General features: G+C 47.9%; 4 protein-coding genes across 5 annotated transcripts; 2 read left to right on the top strand and 2 right to left on the bottom strand.

Moving 5' to 3' along the window:
* Positions 1–55: 55 nt before the first annotated feature.
* LOC136964085 (myosin light chain 5-like) lies at positions 56–1,422 on the bottom strand. Its single transcript, XM_067258000.1, has 7 exons — positions 1,381–1,422; positions 1,061–1,168; positions 834–909; positions 619–723; positions 454–532; positions 249–297; positions 56–162 (listed from the first exon to the last, which is right to left on the bottom strand). The coding sequence occupies exons 1-7, from the start codon at positions 1,381–1,383 to the stop codon at positions 61–63; spliced, it is 522 nt and encodes a 173-aa protein (XP_067114101.1). The 5' UTR covers positions 1,384–1,422; the 3' UTR covers positions 56–60.
* Positions 1,423–2,719: 1,297 nt separating this feature from the next.
* On the top strand, positions 2,720–12,509 carry ppp3ccb (protein phosphatase 3, catalytic subunit, gamma isozyme, b). Of its 2 annotated transcripts, XM_067257987.1 has the most exons (14): positions 2,720–3,276; positions 5,451–5,648; positions 5,802–5,926; positions 6,591–6,702; positions 6,896–7,041; positions 7,201–7,340; positions 7,554–7,631; positions 7,918–8,012; positions 8,146–8,271; positions 8,477–8,554; positions 9,455–9,539; positions 9,685–9,782; positions 10,441–10,467; positions 11,351–12,509. In XM_067257987.1, the coding sequence occupies exons 1-14, from the start codon at positions 3,225–3,227 to the stop codon at positions 11,533–11,535; spliced, it is 1,545 nt and encodes a 514-aa protein (XP_067114088.1). In that variant the 5' UTR covers positions 2,720–3,224; the 3' UTR covers positions 11,536–12,509. The 2 variants fall into 2 exon arrangements, with proteins under 2 accessions (XP_067114088.1, XP_067114089.1); XM_067257988.1 differs by lacking the exon at positions 10,441–10,467.
* Positions 12,510–13,959: 1,450 nt separating this feature from the next.
* Positions 13,960–21,851, bottom strand: dmtn (dematin actin binding protein). Its single transcript, XM_067257989.1, has 15 exons — positions 21,670–21,851; positions 19,227–19,273; positions 18,893–18,973; positions 18,665–18,808; positions 18,506–18,568; positions 17,871–17,970; positions 17,644–17,688; positions 17,416–17,547; positions 17,123–17,220; positions 16,904–17,018; positions 16,708–16,757; positions 16,560–16,599; positions 15,851–15,918; positions 15,248–15,328; positions 13,960–15,148 (listed from the first exon to the last, which is right to left on the bottom strand). The coding sequence occupies exons 2-15, from the start codon at positions 19,233–19,235 to the stop codon at positions 15,035–15,037; spliced, it is 1,140 nt and encodes a 379-aa protein (XP_067114090.1). The 5' UTR covers positions 19,236–19,273; positions 21,670–21,851; the 3' UTR covers positions 13,960–15,034.
* Positions 21,852–22,417: 566 nt separating this feature from the next.
* On the top strand, positions 22,418–24,500 carry pbdc1 (polysaccharide biosynthesis domain containing 1). Its single transcript, XM_067258672.1, has 6 exons — positions 22,418–22,460; positions 23,020–23,085; positions 23,193–23,252; positions 23,379–23,519; positions 23,631–23,742; positions 23,843–24,500. The coding sequence occupies exons 1-6, from the start codon at positions 22,431–22,433 to the stop codon at positions 23,932–23,934; spliced, it is 501 nt and encodes a 166-aa protein (XP_067114773.1). The 5' UTR covers positions 22,418–22,430; the 3' UTR covers positions 23,935–24,500.
* The last annotated feature ends 892 nt before the right edge of the window (positions 24,501–25,392 follow it).

The raw sequence follows: 25,392 nt of genomic DNA, 5'->3' as shown, positions 1-25,392 counted from the left end.
CTTAGTAAGGATGTTGATTGTACCAGCAACTCTGATAATGATTTGGTATTTACAGTCCCTTCACTCTTCCTGTTCCTCTCCGTGTGTGATGATGTAACAGAGAGATTTGTAGTCCAAGTTTCCTTCTGCATCAATGGTGGATGACTGAAACATCTGTTTTACCTGAAATTAATCAGATGACAATTGTCAGGATATTCACACAAGTTTGCATATTCAGTATGAATAGTATATTGATATTTTTGGGGTACCTCTTCAGCAGTAAACTTGTCGGCTTGTGTCATCAGGAGACGCTGTAGTCTGAGGGAAAACATAATATTTAACTGATTAGTTATATTTTCACACAACAATTCTCTCAGGTAACCGTCAAATGTTTGGATGAGTCACTGAAATCCACACTAGGCATCATTCACCCTATGCTAGACGTGAATTGAAATTAATTTGATAAAAACATACTCATCTTTGTGAACAAAACCCTTGGCGTCGGGATCAAACATTTTGAAGGCGTTTGTGATGGTGTCTTCTGGATCTGTGCCTACATCCCCATACAGCTCAGAGTTAACACATTGTAGATACACTCTGGACGGGACACGGTAATACCGCTCTCGTCTGCAGCCTTACCGTGCAGCTTCTCTCCAAACAGGTTGAGGAACATGGTAAAGTTGATGGGGCCACTGGCTTCTTTCAGCATATCTTCCAGCTCATTGTCCTTGACATTCAATTTACCTGTTGGGATAGAATGGTCAATAAAAAGGCCTGCTGTTGGGGCAGAATGCATGCAGCATACTAAAACGTGTCCTAACGTCATGGTTTCATTTCCACAAGGATATACAAACCGAGAGATGCATAGGTGTCCTTTAGGTCTTCTTTATCAATGAATCCATCCCTGTTCTGGTCAATAAGTGTGAATGCCTTCCCCAAGAAAGAGGAATTTAAATTATTATTTGTAACCAATCTGATTTTTTGATCCATTTGGTTACACTGTAGTGCAACTGTCATTTTCACAACCAAAAAAGTTGTATCTAAAATAACACTATTGTACTGGAATAAAAAACGGCCTTACCTCCTTGAACTCCTGGATCTGTGTCTGCTCGAACATGGAGAAGACATTAGACGAGGCTCTCTGGGCCCTCTTGGCACCTCCCTCCTTCTTCTTTGTCTTTCTACTGGCCTGAACAAATATACGATAGATTTACTTAGTTTTTCACTAGTTCAGTTATTATATAGATTGTAAGGCGACCACAATCAAGATACTGGAGCTTTGCAGTCGAATTTAAGTTACGAAGTACACTGATTGGAAGAAAACCCTTTAGTTAATCAAAGATATTCTGTGTAAAAATGGTACCGTGTAGCTAAAAGGATGTCTGAATGCCATGTACTTACCATGTCTCTTAGCCTGGTGCTCCTGCTGCAGTGAGTGTGCCTAATGGTTCTGTAGGAGACAGCTTAAATACAGCAGCTGTCAGAACTAGGAGGGTCAATGATGACGGCAGGTGTGGAAAAGGGTCCAGAGGGGACCATGCTAGTCCGATGGGGACCACAGCCAGGCAAAGGTTCTCCATACATGGACAAGTTATCAGGCAAGGCCTGGTCTCTCGTGAGGCCTCCCAACTGCTGTTGAACCTCTCCCAACCTAAGTGTTTCTATTTATTCCACGTTGAAGAAAGAAATCTACTCATGAGTGCTGTTTTTCTTTTTTTTCTTTTTTTTATGAACCTTCTTCTTCTTTTGGTTTGTCTGAAATCTGATGGCTACTATTTGTATGCAGATAGGAACGAGCCGAAAGACCGATTATGAATTATCACTGACATGTTGTTGTCCGTAAGTCTTTAAATTTTTATCATAAATAGGTTACAAACCTAATACAGTACAGAGTGGCCTGTCATTCCAACTAGTGTCTTGAGTCTCCTGGCACTATACCTTATCTCACGGATACAGATTTACGGTTTCAGGTTTAGGATTTGCCCTGAAAAAGATTGTTTTGAATAAATAAACCCAATAAACCTAAATTCTGAGGAAAATTATAGCTACCATGTGATTCTTGTTTTTTGTATGTTTGAACGTATCCATTCATTGTAGATATGTGGGAGGTAGGGTTAATATTTGATGTTTGAATGTAGAGAAGGCCGTTCTATTTATGACCACATGGTTGTGCTGTACCCACACTGTTATATGTTCATAAGGTTCACTCTTAGTTTCAGTGCATTATGAATATTTTGTTCATTTTTGCATAAAACACATATACAGGCAAGACTGTACACTGATTCTTTCCCAAAAGGTTGATGCATTTACTTGCTTTGTGACAAGGTAGTTATGTGTAAGTACTGTATGTACATCCCACACAGTGTGATATGCATACTGGATGTTTGAAATGAATATCAAACCTGGAAAAGCACTGTTAAAACCCACTCCCTCGTTTGCATAATAATAATTGGCCACCATTAGAGATACACAACACAATGATGTGATTATTTAAATTTTATGAAGTACAATCTTCAAGTGGGGCCTATTTAAAGCAATACTGTATATGTTCACTACACTATCAATTGCAAAGGTCCATTGATAGTAGGGGAGGTAGACTGCAATTTCCAAAACATTAGTGAACAAGGTAGAACTGAGAATTTACAGCAAGGTTCATTCCTCAAAGACTGCATTACCCATAGTCCTGTGTGTTGGACAGGTACAGCCATGTTGTAGGAAATCCGCTTGTGCTGGATTACTGTAATCCGACAGAGTCTGGACGACACATCGGATCACGACAAAAACCAAAACCCAGAGGCCTGGACCAGATGTACCTCGTCCGAGAAAAAACAGATGAATTTAAGACATGTTCTGACGAACGATTGGAATATCTGATGATATTGATTGACAGCGCGCGCTTGGAGATCGTTTCCTGAAGTGTTCGATTCATCTGACAGAAATTGACAGCAGCTGGGCATCACCGCATCGTAGGACAGGGAGGGCATTAAAAAGCTTTAATTAGTGGTTTAAGAGAACTTCCCCTTTCCCTTCCCCCTACAGGTTTACATTCGTACCTAGTTTAACGTTAGCTCCACTACCCTAGTCTGGTCGCCTTGTCGAAGGAGTGGAACACTGCTGATCCAGAGGTGCTAAACAGAGCTAGCTAGCACAGCTAGCTCATTTTAGCTAGCTAGCTAGCTACGCGGAGGAATTCGAACCTTTAGCTAGGCTGCTAGACATTTCCCGACGCAGAGATAAGAAGAAGGATGTCGGGGAAAGACCAAAATAAACTTTCAACCATCGACCGGCCGATCAAAGGTATAAATGCATTATTCTAAATGGAAATGAACAAGTGGTCACAGGAAGTTGCATGTAGCTCGCTACGGCTAGCTATCTAGCTAACATTATAGCAAGCGGCCAGGTTTGACGGGTAGCTAGGTTTCTCGCCGTTGACTAGCTGTTAGCCACAAAGATGCAAATATGAATGCAGCTCATTCACTGCATTTCCAATTCAATGCATTTATTTAGTTATTAACATTTTGCAAAAATAATCACGCTAGATAGTTTGATTGAAAATCATTGCAACCATTGCAAAGCACAATGTGATAACAAGCAAGTTGCTGCATGCATACTTGATAGAAATACAGAATCTAGCCGGTAGAAATCCAACCGTATTTATGTCCCTCCGAGGATGACCAAGAATTAATCAAATTTAAACTACGGGGCAGCAATTTCTAGGTCCTGTCTCCTGCCTACCAAAATACACAATTCTGCAAGTTACAGTATTGTGTTTTCTGGATGCTCGAAGTTTAGATTGTCTTATTAAACATTACTTCATTGGTTATGAATTAGTTGTAATTGGGATTTAGTTCTTCAGCAATGCAGTCGTTGAATAAATACTTGTGTTGGTGAGAGAACTGTTCCATCTATACTGATGTGCAAGGAGATGAGCTAGCTGTGTTGTCTGCCCGGCAGATTCATTTCCTTGATTAACAAGGTCTCCGTGTCGGTTTCTGCCTGTCTGTGACTGGTCGTGTATGATAGGCTCAGTGGGGTTTGGAAGGCTTAGAAGCCTAAAGCTGCAGGAGAGAGCATGAGGTCATTAAACCTGCCTCCCTCTTTCGAGTGGCAGCCACTGCCTTGCAAGACACGGCACTAACACTTTGAGTACCCTGGCTCGCCTCCACGCTCACACAATCACAGCACCATTCCCTCAATCAATCACTCACTCTCGTTATTCGTCCACGCGTTTAGTCTTGCGTCCTCTGTGGAAATGGCTGGCAGATCTCTGAGGGGCTGAGGGCCAGGGTTTATATTTTGACCTTTTGGCTTAGTTACCGATGGTAACGGGATCCACCCAGCCATTGGCATCACCCAGCCTGTGTAATGATTCTGTCCTCATTCATGATTGATGGACTCTGGGCCTTTGATGGCACTGTCCTGGCTCCTGTGATGGAGCTCTGCCGTGGGGCCTGTCTCTGATTCTTGTCTGGGGTTGGGTCCTGTGATGGAGCTCTGCCATAGGGGCCTGTCTCTGATTCTTGTCTGGGGTTGGGTCCTGTGATGCAACACCACCATGGGTTCCATTCATCCACAGATGCACCTGTCAGCTATAGTAATTAGCAGCTACATTGTTCGTCTGAGATTTGTCTCAGTAAGAGCCTTGCTGTGGCACTTATACCTCCAGTTGTAGATAAACCAGTTCAAGGACTCTGACTTGACGCTGAATCTGCGTGACCTGGTTTGGTTTGAGTTCTTTTACGCTAACTAGATCACTGGGCCAATAGTTGGTGGGCATGTGTGCTTGCCAGGGTGTGGGCATGCTACAGTGAGTGTGTGTGTGCGCGGTCTGCCTTTTGGCAATTGGTTCAAACACGTCCAGAGCAGAGTCAAGAGCTATGACTGGTTGAGGTGTGTGTATGTGTGTGAAGATAAACATGGTACCACCCTGTTGTGTGCGTGTGTGTGTGTGTAACAGCTGCTTCATTTGTCAGTCAAATCGCCCTTTTCCGGGTAGTTCCCTACCAGTCCATGCAAATATTTTCTCTTCTCGCTCTCGGCGGCCACCCAACTCACTTGAAGCAGCCGTACACAACCGGAGCAGGCTCAGACACTGCCAGCCTGCGCCAGGCGTGCTGCCCGACTACAGATAAACAACTTGGGAGACGCATGCACATCCTTAAGATGGAGGCCCGTCGCAGCCTCCTGTGATGGGATCGCTCTCTCTGGCCATTGAACTGTGGCGGGGGGGGGGGGGTGCCGCCAGTCTTGTCTCTACAGGGAAGCTGTGGCCTGACACGGCACAACCTCAGGGTTGACTGTAGAGCTGGTTTGGTTTATGCGGCACCCCAAGGCTGGATATCCACATGAATAGCAAAGTAGATCTTGTATAAATCCGGTTAAGTGTTTAAAAAAAGAAAAAAAACGGGTCAAAGAACCAGGCGACTGTGTGTGTGCGTGTTTTGATTCGAGTGTGTGCGTTCGCTCCGCAGCCGTGCCGTACCCCCCCGGCACGCGCCTCACTGTCCGAGACCTGTACGTGGACGGGCGGCCCAGCGTGGAGCTGCTGAAGGGCCACCTGGTGAAGGAAGGGCGCCTGGAGGAGGAGGCGGCCCTGCGCATCATCAACGACGGGGCCAACATCCTTCGGCAGGAGAAGTGCATGCTGGAGGTGGAGGCGCCCATCACAGGTAGGGAAACAAACGCCCCTGCCCCTGCATTGTCCTCCCCCTCAGTTTTCCTCCCCCTTCCCCTCTCCGTGAGATCCTCCTGTCAGGGACTGGATGTGCATACGGTGTAATTCTCCTGTGTGTGTGTGTGTGTGTGTGTGTGTGTGTTTGTAGTATGTGGAGATGTCCATGGGCAGTTCTTTGACCTGATGAAGCTGTTTGAGGTGGGAGGTTCCCCCAGCAGTACCCGCTACCTGTTCCTGGGAGACTATGTAGACCGAGGGTACTTCAGCATCGAGGTATGCGTGTGTGTGTGTGTTTCTGCATCTGCTATTTCATCTGACATTTAGAGTCACGGCCTGTTACCCGGCCTAGAGTCTCAGGGCTTAGGAGCGCATCTTTAAATAGACAAGGGGGGGGGGGTTGTGGGTGAGGGGGTAGCACACATATGCACAAACGTACACTCTATATATTCCTGGACCCCCCACACACACGCACACCCACCCACTCACACACTCATTCACACTCAGAGTAGCAGCACACATACTGTCCAGCCTGTGATGTCGTGTGCCTCTGGGCTTTGCGTCCCACTTTTCGAAACAATCTGGGGAACGAACCGATCTTAGCCAGTCAGAACGAGTCGAGCTCGGCTTTTTTTTTTTTTTATTGGCCACAATCGTGCCTCCTCATTAAAAATAGTTTCCCCCTGTTGGCATAACGGCACGGCGATTCGATACGACCGCATAGCCAGAGCTCCACTGGTAGTCGAGACTCGCCGTGTTATTTCACCAACCACTGCTCAGAGTGCATTAGGAACGTGGCAGGTGACATAACAGTTGGCATGCTGGTCTTTAAATGGAGTGTAAGGTGCCTCTCAACCCTGTCAGGGGTTACTGTCAACCCCTCTGTTCTATGCTGCTAATGGGGCACCCCTTCCCTTCCCTCCCTCCCGGCTCTCTCCAGTGCGTGCTGTACCTGTGGACTCTGAAGATCAACCACCCCACCACTCTCTTCCTGCTCCGAGGCAACCACGAGTGCCGACATCTCACAGAGTACTTCACCTTCAAACAAGAGTGTGAGTGTTCCTTATCGCCCGGGCGGTTCACCTTCAGCCAGAGGTCTTCCACAAGGCCGGCCCCAGACTCCCCTGCCAATCGCTGCTCCTCTGGGCTCTGCTCGAACCTGCCTCACGAGCAGTGAGCAGGGACATGTTTTGCTTCCATTTATCCGAACTGCGTGTGTGTGTGTGTTGTCTTTGTGTCCTACAGGTAAAATAAAGTACTCAGAGCGTGTGTATGATGCTTGTATGGAAGCGTTTGACTGCCTGCCCCTGGCTGCGCTCCTTAACCAGCAGTTCCTGTGCGTGCACGGAGGCCTGAGCCCTGAAATCACCTGCCTGGACGACATCCGCAAGGTGACCCCCCCCCCCCCCCTCCCCCTCCTAACTCCTAACCCAGGCCTAGCTCCTTAACAAGGGGCTTCTTTATGAGGCTCAGTAACCCTGGGGGGAAAAACCGGTGTGGTTTAGCTCATGGCTTGTTTTTTGTTTTTAATACCCCGGTGTTTGGCACAGCTGGACCGGTTTAAGGAGCCTCCGGCGTTCGGGCCCATGTGCGACCTGCTGTGGTCGGACCCGGGGGAGGACTACGGCTCGGAGAAGACCCAGGAGCACTTCTGCCACAACAGCGTGCGGGGCTGCTCCTACTTCTACAGGTACGCCCCCTCCCCCCCCCCCCTCCCCAACCGCCCGCCGGCTCCCCATACCCATTCACGCCGTCTCGATCTCCCCCATCACCCACTCAACCGCGAACCAGATCTCTCTCTCTCGCTCTCTGTCCTTTCCTCTCCTCTCCAGCACCTCGTTTGTGTGACATACGTGGCGAATGAACCCGATTCTGATTCTCCAATCCCTCTCCTCTCTCCCAGTTACCCAGCAGTATGTGACTTCCTGATGAACAACAACCTGTTGTCGGTAATACGAGCACACGAAGCCCAGGACGCGGGGTGAGTAACGCCCGCCTCCGCCCCGCTCTCGGCAGGGCTTTTCTGGGGCCGCTATGTCGACCCTCCGGGGTGTTTTGAGGTCCACGGCAGCGCTTCCCAACCCTGGTCCTCAGGGGACCCCCCCCTCCCTGTCCTGCATGTTCTAGAGGTTTCCCTGCTCCAACACACCTGATTCAGGTTGATGGGTCGTTGTCTGGCTCAGCAGAAGCGTCCTGCCGCAAGGTCGTCTGATCTGTAAGCCAAACGTCCTCTCCGGTCACGCTAACCGGCACGTTCCCTCTGCCAGGTATCGAATGTACAGGAAAAGCCAGACGACAGGCTTCCCGTCCTTAATCACCATCTTCTCAGCTCCAAACTACCTTGATGTATACAATAACAAAGGTAAGGGGAGCCATGGCAACAGCCAATGGAAACCATGGCAACACTTAGGATCAGATCTGCTCGCGGCCAGGGGTGTATAAATTATTATGAGATAATAATTAATTTGTGCGCGCGCGCGTGCTCTGTTCTTTAGCGGCCGTGCTGAAGTACGAGAACAACGTGATGAACATCCGCCAGTTTAACTGCTCCCCTCATCCCTACTGGCTGCCCAACTTCATGGACGTCTTCACCTGGTCCCTGCCCTTCGTGGGAGAGAAAGGTGGGCGGGAGGGTGTGTTTGTGTGTGTGTGTGTGCGTGCGTGGGTAGGGGAACGAGTAGGCCGGTTCTCTGGACCGTGTTGTCACGGTGTGGGCGGACTGCGCACAACCGTCGATCGTAGTAACCATGTGGTGAAACGGAATGCGGGGGGGGGATGTTTTGGAAGGTGTGCGTTAACCGTATGCGTGCGTGTGCGTTCCCACAGTGACTGAGATGCTGGTTAACGTGCTGAACATCTGCTCCGACGATGAGCTCATGTCGGAGGGAGACGACACGTGTGAGGGTAAGACACCCGCCCTCTCTCTCCCCCCTCTCTCTCTCTCTCTCTCTCACTCACACTCTCACACGCACGCAGTGAGGAACTTGAACATTTTGAGGAAGAGAACTTGTTATTTCGACAGTGGCCCAGTACCGGCCAATTTCATCACCCGTTGCATTCGAAAATAGACACGAAAAAAAGGCCCCGAGTTATTGTGGAGTTGTGCCTGTGTGTCACCTCCCCACTGATAACAAGTGAAATGTGTCTCCCCACTTCCCCTACTGCCTGCACTAGTACCAGAGGCAGCGGTCCATCAATAGGACCCTATCGTGGCTCTGCCTCAAGCCCAGCACAGCCCTCTCCCTGGGTACCGGCCAAATGCAAAGGCTCCCTCCACGCCCTGGGTCACACACTTACACTGATGTCCCTCGACAGCATAGATATAGATATATATATATATCTTTTTTTAAACGACAGATTTGAATCAACTTCCTTCCCCCTGTTGACGATGGCTATTCTAGGGTGATTTCTGGGGTTGGGGGGGGGGGGGTTGGGGATGATGTTGCGGAGGGCTGGCGATGCTCTCTGCTGTTGTTGCAGAGGGAGGCTTCGGATGAGGTTCTCAGGAGCATCCCTTTAATGCTGCCAGGTTACCATGGTATCACTCCGACAAAGCTCTCGTCAATGCAAACCACTCGCTGAACCGTGTGGGTGTGTGTCAACTGAACCGTGTGGGTGTGTGATAGCAAAGGGCCAGCAGCGGCCTTTAATGGTCCTCTGACCCTGCAATGTTCTCTCTCTCTCTCTCTCTCTCTCGCTCGCTCCCCATTTCCTCCTCTCTCACTCACTCTCTCCCCATTTCCTTCTCTCTCTCACCCACTCTCCCCATTTCCTCCCCTCTGTCTCTCTCTCCCTGTCACTCAGGTGGAACTCCTGCCGTCAGGAAGGAGGTGATCAGGAATAAGATCCGAGCTATTGGGAAGATGGCCCGTGTCTTCTCTGTGCTCAGGTGTGTGTGTGTGTGTGTATTTTGCGCATGCATCCAATATCCTGTGTGTGTGTGTGTGCGCAAGAGAGCCTGGTGCAGTCAGTAAAGCTTGTACCTCTTGCGTAGCGCTACCTTCCATTGACTGTGTGTGTGTGTGTGTTTCCAGAGAGGAGAATGAGAGCGTGTTGCAACTGAAAGGCCTTACCCCGACCGGGACACTGCCTATGGGAGTCCTGTCCGGAGGCCGACAAACGCTGCAGAGCGGTAAGTCACTTGTTCACACACGCGCGCACACACAGACCACCTACCATATACGTACTAACACTAACCCACACTAACTCTAACCCTCCTTCTGCCTGCACCCACTCTCTGGACAGACTAACCCAGTGCATTCTCTGAAGGGATTCTCCTTGTTGACCCCCCCCCCCCCCCCCCCCATCTCATAGAACCTTCAAGAAACACACTACCCCAGAGCCTCCTCACACACTTTCTAGAACACTCCTCAGAGACCCCCCCCCCCATGTTCCCCTCTTACAGAACACTGCCCTGTTTTGAAGCTTGTCCCATGTAGATTGTTCCCTCCCGATAAAACCCATGTCCCGTTTGAACACCCCCCCCCCTCAGCCCCATTCTAGAACTTCCCTATAGAACACGTTTAGATTCCCTCCGCATTAAACACCTACTAGTGCACTCTTTTGACCCCCCCCACCGACCCCCCCACCCCCACCTCCCCTGCACTAACCTGTCTGTCCAATGACTACCCTGTTGGGGGGTGGTGGGGGTGGGTTGTATGATTTTGGTACTAAATGATAACGTGACTGACAGATTGCATTGTTAACGTGACTGACCCGATTGCATTTATAACGGTACCACTCTCTCTCCGTTGGTTTTGGGCATGGCAATTCTACTCACGCTTACACAGCCACCGTAGAGGCAGAAGAGGCACGAGGTACGCAAAAAAAAAAACATCTCTCTCTCTCTCTCTCTCTCTCTCAGAGCTTTCTCTATATCTCTCTCAGAGCTTTCTCTATATCTCTCTCTCTCCTCATTCTGTCCCTCTCTCCATCTTTCTCCCTCTCCTCTCTCTCTTGCTCTTTCATTCTCTCTCTCTCTCCATCTCTTTCCTCCCCGCCCCCTCTCTCTCTCCTAAGTATTCTGTTGTTGACAAGTGGATCATGTCTCTCTCTCTGTGTGTGTTTACTCAACACTTTCAACCAGTGTGTTGATGTCAGTCGCCAGTGTCAACTCATAGTCTGGTAGACAATGAGAGCCCGATGCATACTGTACTGGCCGCACTCTCTGCAGGTCGTCCAGAACTATGTCTCTTCAGAGTGTTTTTGCCAGGTTAGAACAGGGGCTTTTCTCTGTCTCACTCTCTCTGTGATCCTTTGTCTCCACGCTGCCTTGGCCTTCGGTTCAAGTAAGTTGGCACCCTCTAACCTGCATCGGTCAGATTGTCCAGCAACCTAGTTACTTAGTTCACCCCCCCCCCCTGCTCCTCCTCACCCACTAGCGTCTCTCTCTCTCTCTCTGGCGCACCCTCTTATTTTCTACTCCTTCATTTTCTGCTCTCCTCTCTCTCTACTCTCCTCTCTAGCCCCCTGAACCTCTTTTTAGAACTCTTCTCACACCTCGCCCTCTTCCTACCATCCTCAACCCCCTTCTAGCCTCTGTCCACCCTCCTCACCCCCCCTCCCTCCCTCACTCCCAATCACGTGTAGATCAGGTAAAATAACTTACTCCATTTCTGAGCTGATACTGAACGATCTTTGTCTGTGTGTCTCTCTCTCTTTCTCTCTCTCTATCTCTACCTTTCTCTCTCGTGTGTGCAGCCATCCAAGGGTTCAACCCCCAGCATAAGATCCAGAGCTTCGAGGAGGCGAGGGGTCTGGACCGCATCAACGAGAGGATGCCCCCCCGCCGAGACAGCAAGCAGCAGGACAACGCCTCCCTCAACAACCTGCCGCCCGCCAGCGCCGGGCCCCCCGACAAGAACGGCACCAACGCACAGGCCTAGACACACGGGCCCCTCCCCTCCCGCCCCCTCCCTCCCTCCATCCTCCCCGCTCCCCGCTTGCCCTCGCTCTGCCTTTTTATCTTTCGCTCTCTGCTGCCCGCCGGCTCTGCTACCGCTCTCTGCCGCCCCCTGTATGCCAGTGCCTCCTCTCCCTCCCTCCCTCCCTTCACGAGTTCTCCTCTTCTTATGGATCCTCCTTTCTCCAACCTCTCCTCTCTCTCTCTCCCCCCCCCCCCCCCCAATTCATTCTTTTTTTCCTTTCATCCTCCCCCTCTCTTTTCTTCACTGGCCTCCTCGTCTCCCCCCTCGGCAGTACGGAGGGGGATTCGGCAGGACCGTCCAACTCTCATCATGCATATTTATTTCATCATCTATACAGAATCTAATGTCGTAGTTTAAGACCGAATCTGAACAAATGATACATGATGAAAACAAACAAAAAAAAAGTTGACGAAAAAAAATCCAAAAGACAAGTTCAATCTGAAATTTAGATTTTGATGTGGAGTCGATGACGGTAATCACTGCCCTAATAAGCAAAGGCAACTCCATTTTGTAATTTTTTCAAGTTGATATTTGGGATTACTGACCATTTATCAGCTCCCCCGTCCTAGTGTCTGTGCTTGGCAGAGGCAGCGGTGAGGCCGCAAGCTCATCTGAAGTACCTACTATGTGTGTGTGTGCCCACCCAAAAGGGCAAGCGAGAGCACTTGAATGAAAAAATTCAAAAAATGAGACAAATCAATTGGAACCTCCATCGCATTAAATCCATCCTTTCTTAATGCCAACGATAGTGTAACTGCACTCAAAGACGGGAGCAAGTATTGACATTTATATATGTACATTTTTAAATGTTCCCTCTTTTCAATGTGATGTTTACTTTAATTTTTTGGTTTTTATTTTTATTTTTACAAAACCTAGAATTAGGCGTAATACCCTGAAGGGAAGGGGGGAGGCAGGAGGGGAGGCTGCGAGGACGGGAGGCATGAAGGGGAAAGAATGTTGGCGGGGGAGGGGGTGTAAGGTGTGTTTGGACAGAGACAGGTGGGAGGGGGTGAGGGGTTCGAAAGGGGAAGGAGGGAGAGACCAGGGTCGTCACAGTATAGTCGGGAAAGGGAAAGGAAGGGAAAATGTACTCACCCTCTCTGTTACAGGTGAAATCTGCTTATGCTTTAATGATACTGTTGGTGGTTTTTATGTTGGGGTGGTGACAAGGTGTGTTTGTTTCCGGTGTGACCATATGTGGATCAAGGAGGGAATGCGAAAGGTTGTTGTTTTGGGGGGAGGGGGCGGGGGGCGGGGCGGGAAGAATGGGGCCTTGTTCCTGAATTCTGTTCAAGTCTCAGAACATATCTCACAGAATGTACAGAAATTGTTTAATCAAGGTTTTCTTTATAGCTAAAGTTTAAAAAAAAATTATAACTTTTTTTTTTTTTTTTGTCTAGTACTTGTATTGCGAGGCCTCTTTCATTTATGTAGATGTTTCACTCCATTCAATAAAAAACTGAAAAGAACTGCTCTTGTCACCTTGTTTTGAGTTGCCGGGCGCTCTTCCACTCAAGGACGGCGAGCTCGCTCTGGCGCAGAGTGGCTGCCAGCAAGGAGCTCAAGTGCGAGTGGGAGGCATTCCATTGTGATGCCTGGCGCAGTGGGAGCGAGGGACGCCGAGAGACAGAGCTCCTCGCTTTTATGTTTCACCTATGTTGCCAGGCAACACAGTACCCCACACATTAGAATTTCAAGGCTGAACATGCAGGGGATATTGCGCAAGGGGCCTCTTTTATTTATTTTATTTGTTTCCCTCCCGCCCCGCAGTCATTTCACCCGAGAGCCGAGCTTCATGGCACGTTTGACATTTCAAATCTACTGCGTTGCTCTGCAAAAGGTGCAGTGTAAAAGGACCAACGAAGGCATGGTTGTTTTAAGTAGCCTTGTCTGCTGGATGACTAGTATAGATTAGATCTCTCCCTCCCTTCTGCCTTCCCTGGCCACTCTGCAACCCCCACGCTGTTGGCCTCTGGAGACGATCGCCCACACTGTCAGAGCAGTATGTCCTCTTATCTGCTGCTGCATCCCAGCCTGCCAGTTCTGTCGTGCCTGAGCATGTTCTGTCTTGTGGCGTAGCCTTCGAAAGTGAACGTCTTCTACCCGCTTCTGTCGCCTGCCCGTATCCGTTTGGTGTAGGCCTACAACTTGTGTTGTTTTTTACTTTGTTTACTGTAAATTGTATTGAGAAGACTGTTTCTGTCCCGAACATCCAAGCCACCGGTTGAGCCACGAGCCCACATGGCTGCTAACGGTCGGAGGTTCCATCCTTGTCTAAATAGTCACATAACAGAGGCTAACAAATCGATCACTTGCTGGCCTACTGAAGAAAAACGGAGATTTAAATAATCGTAGAAGCATACGAACCGAGACACGTCAAGATGTTATTCATTCCTTTAATGTATTTCCCAAATACAGCGTATCATTGAAATAACTGACTGAGATGTGCAGACAAACGAGACAGCAGAACTATGGGGTGTGTGCAATGCCAGATGAGTGATGGTGAGTGCTGAAATGGTGTGATGAGTGACAGAAACGGGACACTGCAAGGATTAGGAAGCCTACATAGTGGATGGCCAGAGTGCAGTTATGTTGCCTACGCAGCCTCACTCATCTCTGATCCTCTCAGTTCAAAATGTGATCAGTGCTATTCACTACTGTGTAGGAGTGCCTAGGGCAACTAACAGGAGACAAGTTATAATGCAGGGTTGGATGTTAGTCATTATAAATGTGTTAGTTGCAGTAAAAACCTCTTAGCGAACAGTGTGTGGGACTAAGAAATACAATCATTTACAAATAAATATTTCCTCCAGTTAAGCACCAGTTTCCACCAGTTAACTCGACATCAAATAACATCTCACACAATAAATAAATGTACATAGTTAGGTAACTGCCATTCAAGTGAAAGATATTAATACACGAGACGATGTTAACCATGATTAGCTATCATTCAAGTAACATTAATACATGACAGTCTGGAGGCCCTGATATCACTGAAACAGGGATGTATGTTTAAAAACGTTCAATGGTTCACGATCATGAGAATTAAATCAAAATGTCCAGCTTTTAAGGAAGCAGTGGTGTCGAGGCATGTCCGAAACAGCTGTGTGTGCGTGTGTGTTCATAGCTGAGTGAATTAGTGCATGTGTGTGTGTCCAAGGAGATGTCAGTCCATAGTGGCATCAGTCAGGGTTAGTAGAGTCCTGGGTGAAAAGTTAGTTTGGAGACAGGCTTGTTTATACAGTACTGGGACTTCTAGCAAGGTCAATGGACACAACAGGCTTGGACAGGGTAGACTAAGGGAAATATGATTGGTTTATGATACGACAGACTATTACGGAGTATATGGCAGTTCTTAGTCTTCCAGTGTTTCAGTTTGGAAGGTTGGTAGTTCTGGAATAGACTTCTTCAGGCAGCGCAGTGGTTAACGGCGTTCGAGGGATAAGATCACTTCCTGTTAGAAAAGTGAAACTTTCTTCTTCAGTTCGTTTCGTTTCCATAGTGACAGGCGGTCGAACTCAGTGATTGGCATTCCAAACAGTCGTTCGAACTCCTCAGGAGCCAGGTGCCTCTGTGAAAACAGTATCCCCCATCTGAGTTATGACGCATAGTTATGAAAACACACACATTCAACACTTATATACATTAGAAACACCAGCCATTCACACACCTCTAGTCTGGTGCGATCAACGCCTGGTGGCAGCTTACAGCGCCCTCTGTGGGTGACAATGAGCGCCTCATACGGGCACACCTGGAGAAACAGATGCAGAAACATAATAATGGAAAAATCACAAGGCCAGTCTTTTCTTTACCATTTCTTTCCTAATGACAACAACTTTGAATGCAATGTTTGTCACATAGCAGTAATGCTCCATATCTGCCAATAAAGCAAACTCTGCAACCAGAGAGAGATCCCTTCAGTTGAAATGGAGGGCCAGAAAACCAAAAAACATGGAAGGTAGACTCTCTGACTGCAGAGTTCAGCAAAGCTGGACAACATAAGTGCGTCCGTCATTAGTAGAGAAAAAAAAGCTGTGTGTGATAGCCATCTATAGTATGCAGGCATGTGTGTGTGTGTGTGTTTGTAAGGGTGACTTATGAATATGTGTGTGTCAGTGTGTGTGTGTGTGTAGGGGGGTGTATTACTACACGTGTGTGTCAGTGTGTGTATGTGAGGGAGGGGTTATTAGTATGTGTGTATGTCAGTGTTTGTGTGTGTGTGTTTGTGTGTGTGGTGACTGATATGAATGGAGAGGCAGTGAGCACAGCTCACCTTCTGCTCCAGGATGCTCGGCAGGGAGTTTCCTCTGTCCAGACGTTCCCTCCGTGCCTCGCCATTCTTTACACACCGCAGCGTGCACAAAAGCGTATGGGCGCACACACACACACACACATATGATGCAGAAGAGGGCAGACATGGATTTGATTGGTTGTGTCGTGGTTACCTAATCTGAGGGTGCAACATGAACACACTCACAGAGGAGACATGCCACACAGGTGTGTGTGAGTCCAGATTATATAGGTTATCCAGATTTTATAGGTTATGGGTCTATAGAGAGCCAAGGCTTGATATGAGGACTAGATTATTTCTGATTAGTTGCATACATCCCATTTAAATTGCAAATTGTCCTTTCTTCCATGACTAAAGGACTACATCCGTGACTAAACGGGGTCGGTGTTAAACCTGGGCTCCCTATACACTATCAGGACTGAAAGCCGTCACTACAAGCATGGACATGTCAACTGAGGATTAGAGAAGAGCTGAGCGAAGAGAGGAATGTTAGACTGAGTCATGAGATCATGCCCATGCAACACGTGTTATGGAACATCCGACATGTTTACCTGAACACCTAGAAACACAGAAGAAGAGACGAGAGATTAAAGTACAACACATGAAAACAGACTATATATCTAGAATGAATAAACTCTCCTATGTCCTGCACATACTGTCTAGTTTGACATGGGTGCGCTGATGGTCCTACCTGTCCTTCCAAGGTCTGGTGAAAACTCTGCCGACTGCATCTATAAAGAGGAACGACACCAACAACCGGTTGGTATGGAAACAAACACACACAATCACTCTCACGCATACATACACAACCACACTTTCACACGCGCACACACACTCACCCTGGTTAGGCCTGAACGGGAGGTGGACTTTGATGCAATGGCAGAGGAGCCTGAGGAAAAACCACGGGTACATTCCAAGGAGAGACTTCAGTGTTTTACAGTAAACAATCGATACGTGTCTATACAACCACGTGTCCACGCGCACACACACACACACACACACAGAGACACAAACACACACGTACGTCCGACTTACTAGCATGCATGTGTGTCCTGTCAGGAAGCGACTGTGTCTTCCTGCGGAATTGGACGGCTTTCTCCTTTTCCTCCTTCTCCTCCTTCAGGATCAGCCGGCCCAAGTTCGACTTGATCTGGACACAGCGGACCCCCCACACAGAGTTACAGTCGCCGCGGGGCCAAACGTGCGCGGCAAACACCGTACGCGCGCGGTCAGATGGCTAGCGAGCCCCCCCACCTTGACGAGCTCCTGCTCCTGCAGAGTCTTGGCGTCCTCCGTCAGGTCCTCGAACTCGTCGTCCTCCTCCTCCTCTCGCTTCTTGCTCCTCTCAATCTCTGCAGCCAGATGGGGAGGGAACCGTGTGAGAAGCCACTGACCCCCCCCCCCCCCCCTCCCTCTGTCGTTTCCTTTCCCAGTTCTCACGGCGAGAACTGGGACTCAAACCCACCGCGCGCGCGCACGTGTGGGTATGAGTGTGTCTGTGTGTGTGTGTGTGCGAGTTAATGTGTGTGTGTGTGTGTGACTGTTACCCATGGTAGCCAGTGAGGGAGGACAGGGCCAGTACTCTGTCTCTATCTTGGACGGCAGGTTGGGGTCGGGTCTCTGGGCGGCTGGGAACTTGGAGGACTGGATGATGCTGCCCTCCACATGCTTACCGACGTCTACAGATAGTTGGACGACACACACACAATCTATAGGTTTTAAAAATGCGTCGGGTGGGACGAAGTTGGACTTAGAGGTTAGGAGGTTGACCTCACCTTGTTGGTAGATGGGGGGTTTCTTGTAGATGTTGGTACCATTGTCTAAAATAAAGCGGAGAGCACAGAAAGGATCTTTACAAAACGACCGCATACTACGAATGTAGTTGAACAGGCTGGACGCGTGCAAACCCTCCAGGATTTTGTGTGTGTAGGTGTGTTGGTGTGTGTGTGTGTGTGCACGCACACGTTTGTGTGCGCAGCGCGGTGTGTGCATGGGTGTGCACCTGGTCTGTGGAAGTGCATTAGAGAGCCGCCAGTTTTCTTGTTGTGCAGCTGGAGTGTGGAGCCCCCTGGTGACTCGGTCTCCTCCCTGCACCCCTTCAACTGACAAACACACTGGGTTAGAGCTCCACAGGCACAGAATGATCACCATAGAGACGCTAGAATCTTAGACATGTCATCACAGTCATAAAAACATGAACGGCTGAGCAAACATGACCATTACAGTTAGAATTGAGGCTGGTTCGAATAAATCCTTTCTTGATCCTTTGATACAAGGGTGGAGATTTGTTTTCAAATGTGGGTGGGACAGATTTTTTTAACAGCTGAGAATGTGGCAGTTTTCATAACAAAAAGGGAGGGGTACAGATTTAATGTTTTCAAAACGTTTTGTGTATAATGAAACTTACGCCCTGACTTTGATCCTCAACGATTTCTTTCAGATGAGCGATTTGAGTACAGTTTGAAACAGTGTCATGACTCTTTAACCATTGACTTAAACTTACTTCAATGATGAGCACTAAATCATACACATTTTCGGTCGTTCAATCATCAAAGCAGAGTATTCAGACTGTAAGTGTTCAATCCAAAACAATTTGACTGCAGCACATTTGTCCCAGAGCCTCTACACAGGTCTTACCGCAGGTGAGGGAGGCGGAGAGCCCGAAGGAGGAGGAGAGGCTGGGGGGGGTGAGACCGACCTCTGGTGGAGGAGAGGAGAACAGTTAGAGAAGAAGAGAACAGGCCAATCCAGTGTCGTGAGCCTGAGAAGAGCCATCCTGCGTGTCCTGGGCCCTACCTCCCTGCGTGGCTGGTCCAGCGACGAGAAGCTGAGGTGAGGCTGGTAGGTCATGAGGTCAGGCCTCTCCACCTCCAGGATGGCTTTGTCCCTGGGCAGAGCCGCCAGGTCTCTGTAGCCCACCACCTGGTCATTCACACGCGCCTGCCACAACACACACGTTGTCGACAAGTGTTTTTCGCATCGTGTATGTTCTTGGGTAATCAAGCGTGTAAGAGATGGTCTTACTGTGATACTGGTGGCAGGTGAGCCAGGGGCACTAGGACCCCTCGATGAGGACAGGCTAATAGGGGCTACCCCTCCCTCCACCTACATGCAGAAAAAACATGTATTAATCAGAATGTTTAAACTTCGCTGGCCCTTTTATCTAAAGCCACATGCAGGGGGGGAATTTGAACCTGGGACTTCATGATCTGAGCAACACCTATCCCCCACACATAAACAATCCAACAAACACCATTAACATCCTGATACATGAGATGTTTTCAGGAGATAGTCAGGTGTGTCAAGATTCCAAAAATGGGAGGTTTCAGATATGGGCAGGTGTGAGTTCAGGTTGTACCTTCTGCATGACTGGAGTGTGACCCTCCTGTTGTTCAGACCAGATGGCTTTAAGAGAAGAGAATGGTAAAGACCAAAGAGAGAGAGAGAAAGAGAGAGAAAAGAAAGGAAAGACGTCAAAACTAGAACAACAATAGGGTTTTAGGGAAGCATGTCAATTAAGCACCAAATAGCCATTGATATCAAGGTAGATGTGGCACGAAATCTAAGCCCGATGTGGCCATTGGTTGTGAATACCTCTTTACCCCTTGCACTAGCGAACCCATTAGTTCAATTCCACAAAAATGTGTAGAATCTCAACACTGTGATCCTGCTCTAACTCACACACAAACACAGAGAGCATGAGAGATAGAGAGAGAGGCAGAGACACAAAGAGAGAGAGAGACAGAGAGAGAGAGAGACAGAGAGAGAGAGAGAGAGAGAGAGAGAGAGTGTAAGAGGGAGAAGTCAGGAGGGACGAGCGAGCAAGTCCCTCGGGCTGTGTAATGGATAATGAAGACAAAGACTCTCTGTAAAAGATTGGGAGAGTCAAATTATAGGAGCTACTAGTCTACCAGAGCCCCTTCTAACGTTTAGTATGGGCCTCAGACCTCTCCCCCTGCCCCCCTGCCTCCCTGCCTCCCTGCCACCCTGCCTCCCTGCCCCCCTGCCCCCCTGCCTCCCTGCCCCCCTGGCCCTCTGCCTCCCTGGCCCAGAAGTAGCCAGTCTCATTTGTTTCACAGGGAAACTCGAGAGCGAGACAGAAAGCGCTGTAGACAAAAACATGGAGGGAGTGGCAGAGAACGAGCACTTAACACATAAACGAATCCACCTCTGAAGACTGGGACCGAGAGGGGGAGCACAAACAACAGGAGAAGGTAGTATGGATCCTGCTGTTAGAGGGGAAATCCTCTGCTGAAGGATCCCTGCTTCCTCCGACTCCCTCCTGCTTCCGCCCATCCTCCTCTGCTGCTCTCCCTGCTGTCTCTGCCTCTCCCTCTGCATGTGAACCACACCACCACCACCCCCCCCTCTTCCTCCGCCCCCCCCCCCCCCCCCCTTCCCTGTGCTGTTTATCAGTTCGCCCAGCCAAGCCGACGCCCAGCCAAGCCTCAACAGCTATTGCCACGGTTACACACCTCCCTCTGGAAATGAGCATCGAGCAGAACATTAGCTCTCTCTCTCTCTCTATCCATTCATCTACCACTTTAAAAAAAAATCTTTAACTGGTCAGACTCAAGTATAGTGCCAGGAAGTGTGTGCATGTGCAGACTCAGCACTCTTCCTGTTGGGTGGGTGGATTACCAGTGATCTATTGGGAACTTCTCTGGGATCTACTGAGCATCCTGATCTGTTAAGGGATCTATATTGATTAGTTGGATTTAGGTCAGTCTTACATAGTGAAATCTGTAGAGTAGGATGGCATTGGGTTCCTTGTATAAGGAGTGATGGTTGTGTATGTTTCGGCTGTGTGGTTACAGGGTCGCTAACGGTGATGTAGGCTGGTCTGGCGATTCTTGGCACTGTAGTTTATTGCTTATGTTGAATAAATCAATAGATTTGTTAGTACCAGAGTGATGTTTTAGGATGCTCAAGTCAAGCTTTCAAAGATCAACAGTGCTGCCAAACTATCCATTACTTCTCTGGCCTCCTATTTGCTCCTGTAGGCCATCAGGAGCTGTCAGATCCAGACCATGACCAGAGATCCTCTTAGCTAGCAAAATGCAAGAGCTTTTTTTCATCTTATGAAATATCATGGTCTTCTGTCTCCAGTCCCAGCCCCTCTCTCTCTCTCTCTCTCTCTCTCTCTCTCTCTCTCTCTCTCTCCCTCTCACACATACACACACACACACACACACACACACACACACACACACACATACACATACACACATACAGAAATAAAACATAAAGCTGCAACTTCATCTGAAGTCGTCATCTTTGAGGTGAACCACCGTAAATGCACTAATTCAAGAAGCATATTCTGATGTCTCTCTTCTCTTTGGTGCTGACTCGAAGAGGTACACAATCTCACATCAGGAGGATTCATTTTTATATAGTCTTACATGATGTGTCATAATAATACAATATTGCCTACAGCATGTAGGTCACAGTACCAGCGGGGCTGGTGTCCTTGTCAGGAGAAACGAAACGAATCGCGACAAACGCGCCACATGAGATGCGAGCCTATAATAAAGCTTTAGACATAAAACCGAAACCTCACAATCGGCAAGAATTTTCTTTTCTTTTTACAGGAATAAGATTAAGCAAAATCCTTCGTTTATTGGCAACACTGAGATAACATAAATACCGTTTAGATTGCACGTAATCATGGCCTGTCAGTAAACGCGCGCATGAAGGAGAGGGAACGAGACAAGTGCGCCGCACTGCAAAACATGGACTGAACCCGCACTCGGTATCATATCTGCCTCCAAATGATAAAATATAAAGCATTCTAATCCTACCTCCTAATAACGAAGAAGAATAATCCAAGGATCGAATCAGCTCTGTGGCCCGTTCCAAAATGTATGGCAGCGAAATCTCACATCAGTCGCGTGCCATAGACCAGGCCTATCGGTCTGACGCTCCTGTAGACTTCGAGGTTGGAGGAGCAACGGGGGGAGGGGGGCAGGGGCGTGTGCGTTTTAGGTACGGGACTGATGCTAGGGTCTGGTCTCCCCTATGTCAGAGGAAGTTGTTTCCCTGTTGCTGCTTCTCGACAGTGGACCAGACCACTGTCGTTGTGGGGGTGATCATAGAGAAACGTGTTTTAGAAAATAACGGTAACCAACAAGTGTTCTAGTTTACCTATGACACCAAATTATGCATTTAAAACAACTCCCTGAGAACCAAGTTATATTCATTGCGATTATCAATATGCCTATCTACATTTGAAACATTCCTTTCTTTAATAAGATAATTTGATTGAATGGACAATATTCCAGTAAGGCAACGCTATCTAAGGAGTTCGCATTTGGCCACTAGAGAGCAGCATTCATTCTCTGTAGCTAACCAGTAAGCGGTCTAGTTTCCAGCTCAGTAACGCTTTCATTTTCACAAAAACAAACATTCAAACAAGAAAGAAACAAACATTTTAACATTTTACTTTCGATGGGAGTGATTTCTCTCCCAAGCACAAATACTAGGTTAAGACACGGATCGAGGTGCACGAGCAGTGTCTCTTTAAACAATTTGACGTCACTGGTAGTGTACGTTCACAGCAAACATGGCGTCGGGAAATGGACTTGCTTCTCTGGTGAGATCCCATCTGTATCCTACATTTATAATATTGATTGAGACTTTAGGTTATTATAATATGGCAGTATCGCTGAATGCATGACTGTAGTACAGTCCTGTGTTGAAATTGCGACTGACAGTCAGCTTCCAAGTACGTAGCTGGCAATGTGCACGTGCCTCGTCTTTCATCTGAGGCTGACTGAACTACTGGGCCTAGTCGAGTAACTTAGCTGCCAAAACACCGCTTCTGTTCTATTAATCTTTATTCCTGGAAAGCGATTTGTTAAACATGGTCATAAAGGGGGCAAGACAAACGGTATCAACTGCTTCTAAGATAGCTACGTGACCTGTATGCTAGCGAAAGTGCTTTGCTGCAGTAGGCTAGTGTGTTTTGACAATGACACCTGCCTGGGTGGGTGGAATTTTTGGCCGGACCGTACATAGTCTATAGTCTGGACACAGAGGGTATTACGATAGGTAGTAGCTACCAGACGGGCTACTCACTTGAACAGGGTGCTCAAATACCATGTCTGTAGTAAAATGAGACCGTGTACTGATTCTAATATTTTTGTGCACAGGGGGTTGATGGAGCCATGTCAGCGGCCCACGCGCTGTCTCTTCCAGCCGATCAATATGGAAACGACGTACGTTGACTAATATACATTAGAATGGACATTTTCTTTCTGGCGAGATGAGGTTAAATAGATTACAGGCCAGCAAGCTTACGCATCTTTTTGCTTCTCACTTTTAGCAACAGTTGGAGGTGATGTGGGCGATGAAAGCCTACAACCACGCCGAGGTCTATTTCAATGTAAGCTTCACCCTCCCTATTCCACTGTTTTCATGCCAAACTAATCTTGGAAGTTTAGTAAGAAATCGAAAGAAAAGGTATCTCAATTTTTCTTTACTGACATTAAGACATGTGCTTGTCTTTTAGCTCATCTCATCCGTCGACCCCAAGTTCCTGAAGCTTACGAAGGTGGATGACATGATCTACACATCCTTCAAAGAATCATTCAGTGACCTCAACATCCGATTGCTGAATCCTGATGATTTGAAATCAGCAGAAGCCAAAGAGGTGGGCGGCTGTGTGTGTGTGTAAAATAACCATTGGAACAGGAAGTAGGATCATTTCAGCAACGTCTGCGCTGTCTTGGGTTTGTTTGACCTGTGCCCTTTTCCCCCTCAGAGATGGCGTCCGTTCTGCAACCAGTTTGACGGTGTTGTGGAGGACTTCAACTACGGAACTCTTCTCCGCCTGGACTGTGAGAGGGACTACACAGAAGAGAACACCATATTTGGTATGATGACACAAGGAATACATCTCATTCGTTTATTAGTCTTTGTGATTACCACTGGGGAAGAAAAAAAAATGACAGTATTTATTCAAACTCTTTACAGCGACCAGGATCCAGTTCTTTGCCATTGAGATTGCCCGGAACAGAGAGGGCTTCAACAGCCCAGTGTTTGAGGTCAAGAATCCCAAGAGCTAGCCCTCCTCTCGGACTCAAGAACCCCCACACCCCTGGAACTGCCTCAGCAGCCAAGCAGGGACACGCCCTCAGACGTGATCCAGTCCCCCGCCCCCCCCACCCCACCCCACACTCTTTTGCCTGAAGTTTGTTCCTTTATCCCTCCCTCCAGTTTGACGTGAAGAACTGAGGTGAAAGAAACGTGGAGGTAAAGCTCCATCCAATGCCAGTAAAAGCATGGTTAAATTGCCCAGGGTAGTAAACAAGTGCACGATTCGACAGTCGTGTCGGATTGGGAAGGTATGATTCGATTATTTAACAGGTGACCCTGCCTTTTCCCAAGGAACTCGTGGCCCACAGCTGCACTGGTGTGTGTGTATACAAATCGACATCAAGCATGTTTTATGTACTTAATTTATATGCCGGTCATATCCTTGAGTTTTTTTTGGAACAACTTTTATGAATTAAGCCACTTCGTACCGTCAAGGTTTTAGGTTAGTGATGTGATGCCCATGTGTGCTGACCCCTGTTCAATTGAAATATGTACGTTTCTGTTTTAAGCAATTAAAATCTCCATGATATCTTTAGATGTAAATTCGTTTTTAAAGGGATAGCTGGGTTTAAATGTCATTCAGTGACATTTAAACCCACAGCTGAAAGGAGTCTTAACACGCTCCCAAAAGGAGTCGATCGTCTATGAATTATTAAATGAAGTCATGCTGGGCAAATCTAAACTACCACTAAACGTCTTGCAAGGACACACCCGTCACGTGAGCGTACAAACCAATGACGTTTATTTGCAGTCACAATGCTTACACTATATGTAGCAGACATCCAAACGAATCAACCAGCTATCTGTTCACTCCATGGACCCAACACTCATTCACATCAGGGAACCAAAAACAATAAAAATCAGGAACTCATATAAACATCCATGAGCGCTGACATGGTTAGAGATGAGCTAGTCGTCACAAACAGTTAGCAGCAACATCGTTGAGAGTAGCACAAGTTGCTAATATACTCCATTCCTGTATCTTTTTACACAGCTCTGTAGTCTACCAAGGTTGATGCATTTTTTTTCTTCAGATATAAAAAAAAACAAAAAAAAAAACAGGGTTTCCTTCAGGGAGTTCTAAGGGGCAAGAACGTTTTGTTCCACTGGTGAAGCCCCGGAACAGGGATCTGGTTCCACGGTGATATAGAACCGGGGCCCGTTTACACCTTAAGCTCCTTCAGAGGTTGCAGCAACCGCAGCACCATGGGACACCGGAAACACACTACCACACACACACACACACCAGGCAACAGAGAGCCATTTCACTTCACCACACACACGCACTGAGAGAGGACTCGGCTGCAGGGGCTTGTCTGAACAGGACTTTGTTAATAAAACGTCTTGTGAGGCTAACAGCTGTCCCGAACCAGCTTCTCCTCGACCTAAACAAGATACCTAGACACCGTCACTCTGAAGAACCAGGT

This window comes from Osmerus mordax, chromosome 20 (genome assembly GCF_038355195.1).
Source record: "Osmerus mordax isolate fOsmMor3 chromosome 20, fOsmMor3.pri, whole genome shotgun sequence".
NCBI classification, from domain to species: Eukaryota; Metazoa; Chordata; class Actinopteri; order Osmeriformes; family Osmeridae; genus Osmerus; species Osmerus mordax.
This window is presented reverse-complemented; position numbering and strand designations above follow the sequence as displayed.